The sequence below is a fragment of the Glandiceps talaboti genome, chromosome 3 (genome assembly GCF_964340395.1).
Source record: "Glandiceps talaboti chromosome 3, keGlaTala1.1, whole genome shotgun sequence".
NCBI classification, from domain to species: domain Eukaryota; kingdom Metazoa; phylum Hemichordata; class Enteropneusta; family Spengelidae; genus Glandiceps; species Glandiceps talaboti.
Genome location: NC_135551.1, coordinates 16,815,499 through 16,827,296, shown reverse-complemented (window position 1 = coordinate 16,827,296; position 11,798 = coordinate 16,815,499). Strand labels below are relative to the sequence as shown.

The 11,798-nt window shown below is 35.6% G+C and overlaps 1 protein-coding gene across 1 annotated transcript; it reads left to right on the top strand.

Moving 5' to 3' along the window:
- Positions 1–6,831: 6,831 nt before the first annotated feature.
- LOC144454022 (vitellogenin-like) lies at positions 6,832–8,089 on the top strand. The gene is made up of 2 exons (XM_078145427.1): positions 6,832–7,053; positions 7,961–8,089. The coding sequence occupies exons 1-2, from the start codon at positions 6,863–6,865 to the stop codon at positions 7,974–7,976; spliced, it is 207 nt and encodes a 68-aa protein (XP_078001553.1). The 5' UTR covers positions 6,832–6,862; the 3' UTR covers positions 7,977–8,089.
- The last annotated feature ends 3,709 nt before the right edge of the window (positions 8,090–11,798 follow it).

Here is an 11,798-nt window from a genome sequence, read left to right as displayed (position 1 = left end):
CTCAACCATTCCTGTTTACCAACACTAGACAACTCTCATTGCAATTAGTTTATATTTGTGGATCTATATCTGTATGAGGGGGGGGGGGCAAACTTCAGGACGTTTGGAAGATTTAACTCCAAGCACTTTTCAGCAGCAATTTGTGTATAGCATATTTTATGAAAAATAAGGATGGATTGATTTGTACTTGAATTGTTTGAAATGTCAGTGTCCTATGGTCATCATTTTGTTGCATACAATAGGTAGTTTGCCAATCGGGAAAAACACGCAGCAACACATGGTTGTTTGCCATCAGATGGTGCTCTAGGTGGTCGTAAAAACGCCGCAATACGTCGTAATGCCCCTTTGCGGCACTATACAAAGGTGTGCCACTATGTGCCCCGATACCAGAATAGTGATGTTGGGATTCAGAGTAAACGGTTTGTCGATTATGATATAATGCCGATGCAAAATTGATATACTGATAATTTTTTATGGATGGTTCTTTTATTGATTTATCAAATGACCAGCCCCCGTCTTTAATATTTTAATAATATTTCTTGATACTGTTTATGATGGACATAATCCGAGTTAGGTTGCTAAGTACACATAATTGATTTTTTAAATTGATGTATATATTATATTAATATTTGACGTCGTTCGGCAATCCGTTACCAGGTAAAATAGTCTATAACAATTATTTCATATTTAAGTGAATCTGTTAAAAAGATTGAAAATGTAACAGATCGATGGACGATTGTTTTTATCTACTTTTTTTCCATGATTTCATTGACGCGGTCACAAATATAGAGCCTGTTGTATTGGTGCCGAAAAGACTTTTTGTAAACCAAGCTGCCTATACCCTCAGTCATTTCAAGATTTTGAAAGCCCCTCATTTTCCAAAAGAACCCCAAAGTTAAATGAAAATAACAATTATTCGAAAAAAATAAGACAAATCGAGTAAATCAAGTAAAAAATGTAATAAACACAAATGTTTGATTTTTATAAGAGATGTTACCACTCGGGGTAGCCTGTTGTCTACTGCTTTAAATTTTGTCGAGATTTATCGTGAATAGCTCGGAGAATGATATAAGATACGACCCAGACAACGATGTATCTCGACAGCGCAGTAAACGGGCTGTAGCTATACTACTCGGGCCTTACAAAATTTGCATTGTCCAGTCTCTGACGTCTAAATTCACATAGGTCGAGTTAAGGATAAACGCTGTACATGTACTAGTTTGTCCAAGGCACTGGAGCTGTGACGGCACTACCTCTCGTAGTAAACGATAGCTACAGCGCACAGATAGAGGTCCAGGTTCGTGGACAAATTAAGCTCGCTTTTAATACTGTTGATCTTCTGATGACAATGACAAATCAAAATTGTTGGGATGAAAGAAATTCTATTTTAGCATGTTTTTGTTTTGAGAGAGAGAAAGAGAGAGAGAGAGATTGAATTCATCGGTGTTACTAATGACACTAAAATGAATAACCTGAATCCACGTACGAATATTCATAGCTTATATAATATGTACGATATTCCTTTACAGATATAATACACGTGGGAGTTGATATCGAGCTCGTTGAGGATTGTAAAATCGAATTAACATTAGAAAGAATGAATTTAAGCGACACCAGAATTATATCTCTCGCCTACAACGTTTCTAACGTTAACAGCAGCCAAGGACTAGTGGAACACATGGCTGGTACAGCTACTTTAGATGACACAGTGTATCTCATCAAGGCAGCTTTCATTCCAGATCCGCCGCTCTGGCGCGAAACCCTACTAAGGATCGAATTACATGCTAGTGATGGAGAAGGAAATACACTTCAAGATAACGAACTTTTTTACAGTAAGTAGCCTTCTTTCCATGCTCCTCATGCTATGGTTGTGTACATTATATATATATATATATATATATATATATATATATATATATATATATATATATATATATATATATATATATATATATATATATATATATATATATATATATATATATATATATATATATATATATATATATATATATATATTTCCGGATTTACGGTACTTATTTACTTCAATAAATTAAACCGCATCCTGGATCTCACCTGCCGAGACGAGAATACACAGGTATTAAAATGCCAGGACGGCGCATGGAAGCTATAGTTGCTAGTTGATGTGTTTAGACCCTTACACGTGTCACTTTTCTATCGCAATTGTTCACCAATTTTTTCAACGAGAATCACATTTGCGTCCTTCCGTGACCAGCAAATTCCCCTGATTTGTCAAAAAAATAGAGCAGGTATTATACAACGTCGTATACAGCGTTTGCCGCATCCACCAGTCATACATTCGAGAATTGCATTGAGAGAGAGAGAGAGAGAGAGAGAGAGAGAGAGAGAGAGAGAGAGAGAGAGAGAGAGAGAGAGAGAGAGAGAGAGAGAGAGAGAGAGAGAGAGAGAGAGAGAGAGAGAGAGAGAGAGAGAGAGAAGGTGACGATTACGAACAAAACCAAAGTATCTACAGCGCATGTCTATATATATATACACACACATATATATACACACACACACGCAAACACAGACACAGACACACTTATATATATTTATCATATAGATGTTATTTCTATTCAACACGTTTTGTGTTTGACGGTGTAGAATGAATAATTGATCAATTTAGAGAGTGCTCTGGAGTGTGACCGTATTTATTGATTTGAAACATGATTTTAAAGTCACGTGTTGTCGCGTGGTGATCACGTATCAGTGACGACGTCATGTATGTGCTCTTCCTACATGCCTTAAGCGACTCGTTAACTAGCATTTTATGAGAAACGGGTAAAATATTTCTGTCATTGAACAACTCCAGCTTAGGGGAACAAGCCCAATCTGATGGCATCGTCACCACCACCACTAATACTATTCAATAAATGTGGCTGAGTTATTTGTTTGTTGTTAATTTACTTCTCTTATTGTCCGTGTTGCTGCATGATGAATTAGCTATGCGATGCTTACAGGCCATGACAGCAAACAATAAATTTCAATTTTGAAGTCAGTCGGCTCCTGAATGTTTCAGATGATTTATTATTTAGCAATGAAAGAATTTAATTTCTGTTGTATCCTGCATCATTCATGTCAAACATATATAAGATGATGGGATAATAAAGTGTGATCAATGTTATAAAAACAAACTCTCAGTGTACATGATCTTTCCCTTACCACAAATATCACATTCATTGTCGTTTACTGGTGAAGACATATTGAGAACAATAAATGGATCATCAAACCAAGAAAACATTGATCCACCGCCATAGTTACCACAGATTGCAAAGTTGATGACATCATTTGATTTGATCGCCAAATCATAGAGATTAAATCCAGTGAATTCGCGTGGAGTTGATACTGTTGTATCAAATGTTCCATCTAGACTGCCCTGTTTCTGTCCCAAAACAAATATTCCACCTTTTGGTATGGATTGGTTGACTGCAAAGTTTTTCTCATTTCTTACCCGTTTAAATTCAATATAGAGACTCCAATCACCATTAACAGAGAATCAAAAGAAAAGCATACATGATGCCATTCGTCCGGAGTCATACTCTGTATTTGTTGAGGAGATGTTACACCTATAATGATTAATTCAGTGTTCGGTATCTGCAGTAAAATAGCGGTTGTCGTCGTGTAAAGCATAATTAAAAATAGTATTCTGAGTAATAATTCTACCCTGTCTGAACCAAGTACAAGCGCTGACGGCAATCAACTCTCCATCGTCTTGAAAACGTCGCAGTCGTCCATGAGATGTGTAGTTGAGGACAATCGTCTTATCTCTAAAGGTGTCTTCTGTGCTTACATCTCTAAAAGTGGAATAATGTATTCGTTGACTCAACCATCTTCTACTTGTGAAAGTATATGTATATGGCCGTTTCGAAAATCGTTTAATACTCGTCAAAATGAAACTGTTTGACAGACAACTTTGTAGAGTGTTAATAAGTGAATAGTGTATGAAAATATACGTTGCATTTTGAGGGGAAGTTTTAGCGTTTTAACGGAATGAACAAAATATTGAATCCATGTAAATCTAATGCTAAAGTATTTGCAATTTAGAAATATGTCAGTACATGTATTTTCAATTCAATAAAAACGAAAAACGTATGTATTTGATATCTCAAGACATTTATATAATATATCAGCTGTTGTTTGTATTTATATTTCCCTGATACATACACTTCCTGAAATTGTAGGCAATTTTGACTAAGTTGCATTTTAAAATTAAATTTGGTAATATTGTTCGAATGTGAGGGAATATGAATGAGAAATCATAATAAAAATAATCATAGCATGAACTTGTAATTATCTTATGAATATCTGAGTTTTTACCTGGTCTTAAAAACATATCAACTTGATTGGCCCAATAACCTCCTTTGCCATCTGTTGAACATGAGGTGGATTCCCCATGTTTTGCGAATGTTTGTTGGGCGGTCATCCCAGAATAACAAGAACCATTATTTTGCAATGCAAACACCAAAAAGATCGGTGTTTTCCAACGTCGGAATTGCTCTCTCCCTCGTGTCATTATAACATCCTATCTCAACATACTCTATGTTCACCACGAAATTCAAAAGAAAAATACGTTGTATACTTTATATTCATATTTTAATGCCTTAAGTTATATAAAGTCATCGTCGTGTAGTCGTCATCGTTATCTTCACCACCACCACCACCACCACCACCACCACCACACCCCGTCATCATGCGTTGTCTTTGTCAGAATATGTGTGGAACTAAAACAAAGATTATATTTTACTATATTCAAGATAAAAAACAAAATGAAGTTTATGACAATATTTAATTTCTATCCCCATCAACTCACCATGTCCATAAGCATTGGTTGCCATGAGGTTCGGGAGTAGTCGAACAAGGTAACATAAACTGAATGACCACATTTTTACGTCGCTGAAGATCTCTTGATTATCTGGTGTAAAAGAGGACAACAAGTCTAAGTTAAGTAAAAGAATAGGCACTTTGTTAGTCAAATGTATTCGATAGAAAAGCGCGTATGGAAACTTAGCTAAACACATGCACAACTCGCCCTGTACGTAGCAACGGTTTCAGAAGGTACAATGTTGATATTTTAGAATGCATTATAGTGTTACAGTGTTAAAATATCATAAATGGGCGAACCTTGGTTATTTCCTAACAGATAAGCAACATGTTTACTTAGCCGCGTCTAAAAACGTAATGTTATTTTTTGTAAAAAAAATATTTTACTGTCACTAATTATATCTTGCATTGAAAAACTTAACTTATTCATCACTGCAGCCACGAACTAGCAAAGTCAACCTTAATGATTTGCTTTTGTCTTATCATTTTGTTGACACACATGTAATACTGGTAATGCTGCTTTCTCAGATATAATGGTATACAGGCGTATAGGATGACATTTCACTGAGCACTACAGAGCCTAATGACCAGTTACAATATGTGGGTAGGCTTGTATATATATAAATAATGGCTCATAGATAACATACATTGTTTATTTATTATTTAATTTGGTTGTTGCTAAATGGAAGATGATTATATATGTATATATAATAGCTATATAGAATGTTGCGTTTTCTAACGTTGACTGAATTTTAATCGGAAAATTGCTAATATTTAATCAATGAGTGTTTGTACATAATTAACTTGCCCGCTGAAGAATCATTGACAAATAAGAGCCAACTTTGTTGATAAAAATATAATTGATTCTTTTCCACAAAATTACGTTACACTCTTTCAAAATGTTGATTACATAAATTACGACACCATTGGGTATTATAACCATGGGCAACCAAATAATACATGTATGTTGTACCCATTTGTCTCTACATATTAAAATTTACTATTTAATCACTGCTACATTTTGGAGCAGAAAACGATTGTTTGTTGTGATTAGAAGTCTGGTTGGCGATATCCGATATTTACATTTACATTTACATTTAAGGTTGAGGCTGGTCTCTTCACTGTGCGCCTTTATTGCGCAGGTCAAACAGAGTTTTAATCGGAGTACGAGCATTAGAAGTTGTCTGAGTGTGTGTAATAAATGTCATGTTGTATAGGTGAAACATCAAGCCGATATCATTTTAGCTGTAGCCGAAAAAGAGACACTTTTAGGTCCTTGTATCTGATTTGCTTTGAGGCTGAACTACTGAAGCTTGATTAATTTTCAATATGCAACCATCGGCCAGACTATTTTCTTCAAACTACATGTAGTCATTTATCAACTGATGTTTGTCCATGTTGTTTCACACAGAGGCTGAACCCTGTCTGCATGGTTTCGACAGGAAAGACCCACACTTATCTACATTTGATGGGCGCCATTACAGTTACCACGGCCTTTGTTGGCATACCTTGGTCAAAGACTGTCTCAACCCTGAACCTAGATTTGAGGTACTTGGTAAATTTGAACCAAAACCTGGCGATGAAACTGAATTTAGAAGCAGAACCAATCAAATTGATATCTTGATTGATGGCTACCGTGTTAGTTTTTATCAGGATAATAAGGTCATGGTAAGTTTTGGAGTCCTTCCGGGCCACATTCTCTTTGTATTTGTCGAGACAAATTGAGTCAGTTTGGAGTATTTGCAGAAAATACCAATAACGCCAGAATAACGCCTAATCACTCCTATAATAATGTTTTAGTTTGTATATGCGATAGCTTAAGGATAGTTACTGTTGTATGTATGTATGTATGTATGTATGTATGTATGTATGTATGTATTTATTTTTATTTATCTAGTTGTTCCTATCTTTTTAGGTCAATGGCGAGGGAGTGTCCATTCCTAAGTTCCAAGTTGTTGATGGAAGTGTCAAAGTTAAGCGTGAAGTTGACCAAGTGACTGCCATACTGAAGGAGCACGGCATGACATTACGTTGGGTCGGTAGGGAACACACCTTGTATGCGACACTTCAGAATGCACACTATGTAGGTAAACTTTGTGGCCTCCTCGGTGATGCTGATGGGGATAAGACTAATGATTACGTCACACGTGAAGGCAGAGAAACAAGAGATTCTAATGAATTTGCAGGGAGTTGGAAAGTTCCCGACGTTAGGTTGGTCTGGCTATCCTTTCTATACCGATATTATAAACAATATGCTAATTTGGCTGATTAATATACACGACTTTTTATCACCATATATGTGTTTTATAGGCATTGCATTTATTGTTTCCCATTACTACCATCACAGCAATGTTTTGAGAGGGAACTTAAGTAATCAATACCTATGTTGGATCTCATTGACTGAGCTGAAGAGCAGAACTCCCAAAGATTAGACGGGTGCACTACCTACATTGCCAGACCGAAGTCAACATTCCCACCCCACCCCACCACATTATCATTAATACCTTACCGTACTGTTTACCCTGAACTTCTGTGAGACCCACTCTTCTAATTACACCACACCACACCACACCTAACACTTGATTTAATGAATGATGGTTGTCAGCAGCGATTAGACTGATATGTTCTGATATTACAGTGCAATGGTGGTAGCGATGGGGTCTGGTATTGTAGACTCTGTGACATTGGTTATATGTTAAAATCACAATATAATTCACAGTAAAATGGGACCATCAACTTGCAATTTGAAATTCTAAAATATGGCCTCCTAATTCCCCGGCCCTCCCCTTATAATTACTGAAGACTCATTTTAAGTTCAGTGGCTGTCTGATATCCATGTTCTGAAAAAAAATCATGTTACCTCGTGTAACTTATCAATTTAGTGCATACAGGTTACAAAAAAAAACATTTGTTTTCATACCGTATGGAAATTTGTAAACAATTTGTACCACTATAGAGCTCCAGTACAAGGCAGAAGTGTACCAATAGTAGAGCCTTCCTTAATTACGTCCGCATTAGCTCATAAAAATGTTCATCAACTTAAAAAAAAAATCTTATTTTGGAGTAAAACGGTGTGTGCTTTTTATCTGATGTCGACGATTTCTCTTTTGTCTTCCAGTTGCGAGTACGAATAATGGATACCGATAGATTGATACTGAGAACTACTATGCCACGACGTGAGAGTGAATATTGACACGTGCACTACACGAAAATGAAAACGTAATTGATGACAAATGCTACAAGACCACTAACATATTCGTTTTAATTTATTTCTTGTGGTGTGAGAATCAGCTGTAAAGTTCAATTCAAACAGCAGGGTTACAGATTCGTATTCTACACTTCACTTCTTTTCTTGAGACCAGACATTCTTTCTCTATTAGTTCCGGGTTTAGAGCTAAGGAAATAATGTTTGTGGTTGGATATTTTTTGTTTCTTGGGATTTTGGTATGGCATAAGTATATAAGTTAAGTGTACAAGCCTATACATTAATAAAGCCAGAGAATTGCAATGTGCATTGTATCGTTTTTGTCATTATACACCAAAGCTTTTTATTTATCCACGTGACACGTTAATCACTGAAAGTTAAAGCCTGCACTCTTGCCAAATAGCTTAATGACCGAAAAGCATTAATCGTGTGCAAATGGCGCATTAAAATTAAACGATACATCAACACTTTTTATAACATACACTCGTCTTTTTATCTCCGATGCCTGTACCAAACTGTACTGAAATTGAAGCTTGGACATATAGCCTAATTACAAAAAGGAAATAATTAAGCATGCAAATCATATATGTAAATTTATTGGATGTTTGACAAAATGCAAACAGTTGTGTTTGTTATTACAATAAGAAATACATGGTTAATTTCATTACATATGATGCAGTCGTTTCGAGATATCGTGTTCACAGACATACATACAGATTGACAGTCAGACAGACAAACATACACACATAGATAGACAACAGTACAATATTACCCCTCTTATAGAAGGACTTCGACAAAAAAAACTTTTAGTATTAAAGTGGCCATATGGATGAGAATTTGGTATTTATTTTGGATTTTTATTTGATAAAACAGCTTCACTATGTTTTTCTACTTGAAAAAATAATGTGAAAGAACATTGACCAAGTCCGTGTTCATAACTCAATACATTGCAAAAAGATGCACAAAGTGTAAAAAGTTTGTTATTGTACGTACAATAACAAACATTTTACACATTGTTTAATGTTTTGCAGTTTATTGAGTAGCGAACATGAACTTGGTATATGTTCTTTCACATTATTTTTTCAAGTAGAAAAACATGGTGAAGCTGTTTTATCAAATAAAAATCCAAAATAAATACCAAATTCTCATCCATATGGCCATTTTAAGTTAAAACTTGAAAAGGTAAATATGACATTCGCATTGGCAGTATTCGTTAATTTTGCCATTCTCATAACAAATATTGCTTTTAAATTTGTATCTGTTGCTTTAGTCTTCAGATTGCAGTCGTAAGCTTATGTTAAGATCAGCACCAACATTCAAACAGCGTGTGGATATGTGGAAAAAATCATTTCATCGAATTGGGGATATATTTCACTTTATTGACTAAACGAGTTGTGTTTTATGCTGGACCAGATCTCCAATCTAATCAGTTCTAGCCATTGCCCCAAAGAATTTACATGAATTATCAAATTTCGTTTTAATTTCAAGAGACACTTGTTTTTGCAAAATACCATGTCACAGACAAACAGACTAGCACACACTCATGAAGACAACTAATCGTAATGGCATATACCACCCCCTGAAGGGTAGGTATAATTATTTTTCATGCTTATTTTATTGTGTCGAATCGGAGTAGATGGTTTTATATTTCATGGTTTTATTTTAACCACATTTGACGAAGGCTTGTTTCTGTATTCTTTCTGAATCTGGCAGGTTTATACGGCCACTGTCTTGCTGTAGTACCATAGTGTAATGGTCTCACATCCTATGTGTTGATCAAGTCGATATATTTCCTGGTTATATGCTCAGTCATGAAGTCTGTCACAATATCGTCATTTTCCTTTACATATGGAATATACCGCTTTAGAATTCACTTGACTGTTATTTGATGATATTGATATAAGCTAGTTTATGGAAATAAATATTTCGTGAACTCTTAAGGATCTACACACTACATATAACAATGTGTACTAACAATAAATATTATCCTTTCATATTTCAAATCACCATCTACAGTGAATGTCAGCATCATAGTGCTCTACAACTGTCGCCCCACGGGTACAGACCTATATCAACACAACAGCCCTAAGTAACATCTTGAACTCCCTGTGTTCCTGGAGATCATAAAATCCATAGTTTCACAAACGATTAAAATATTCACATATCTAGCAACCTTTGTGATCTAGGCTTCGTATGGTACAGGTACCTGGGTTGACTTGTTAAGAGATGTGGTTCAAGTATTCCCACTTTAGCCATTCGGCATAAAGCAGTAGTGATGAGGCTACAACCAGCTAGTTCCAGATTTCAAGCTGCCATTCTAACTAACAATTTGACTATCATTCAATGACTTAACTGTTTGAAATACCCACCCACCCACCCACTCACCCACTCACCCAAAGTACAATTATATTGACTGCATTTATTCCATCGTTTGTAATATTATTCTACACCCTGACTTAAGGGCAAAGGTGAACAAAATAGCAAAAATCAATTTATAACCGTTATATTTATCCTATTATATAGAAACCTTATTCTATTCTTTCCCCTTAACCACTCTATCAGTATTACGTAGGCTCTAAACCGCATTAACCCCATTGTTTTCAACAAACTAAATTTGTGCTTTGTGTATTAAACTATACAACCGTAGCTTAGGCTATGCGAAAATTTCTTTTTTAAACCAATATAACCCTCGAAGTAAGTGCGACGAGAACCAACGTAAAGAAAACCCCAGTCATTTACAAGGTGTCTGTGTCAAAACCAAAATATGCTATCGTCTGGCAAAATAGTAATAGTTAATGAGGCAGTATTTTGAATCACCTTTGATTCTGTTTTTGTTGTTGTAAAAACCAAGAAGGTAGCCATTCTATATGTGCGATAAACGTGATTATTTTAATTATAGCATATGGTCTGAAACATAATTTTACGGAAATCAGTCTTTTTTTGTAGTTGTTTTATAGAAGTGTTATTTGGAACTCTTTCATTGGAATGGGCTCGTTTTCCTTTACGAAGTACATCACTGCGAGCGCACCAAAGTCATCAGATATGTGAAAAGCATTTGGTTTAACTAAATAACACATCTCTTTGGTATACCACCATCCTGACTGCAGAAATTAATGTAGCACAGGGCACATCGTCAGGGTGATTGGAGTTATCTCTGTCCTTTGTAGACCTCTGTGCACCGTTGTGGTAACTCATTCATCCGTAACATTACCCGCGATATGTTTTACCAATCGATAAACTTATAATTGGATGCGCCTTTTTCAACCAAAAAATGTTTACCATTAAAGTCTGCCATGTCCATACATAAAGTGTGCCTCTTGATTTCCGTTAAGAGATGGATTTGGTAAAGACCATACCAGAAGTTATTTGTTAAATCTCCAAAACCATCCTCATAATCTTCCCAATCTCGATCAAATCCGACATCGTACGCTTCTGTATGACGATGCAGTCAATGTTCATATCACTGTATACATAAAGACCTTCATATTGACTTTCTTTTTTCTATTGTGATTGGGTAAAGTCCACTCTCTGTTATCCCATCGGCCTTCATTTCTGCACAATCGTTTATCAGTTCTGTGATGGAAGGTGGTAGAAATTCACATAGTTGTTAGTACAATGAATGTGCAGATGAAATTTACAGCTGTAGCAATATCTGTGATGTAAAAAGATGAAAATAGCATACCTGTACAATACATGTGACGGAACCAGATTAACATTACAGATGTAACAATATTTTGGGGTAAGGAGATGG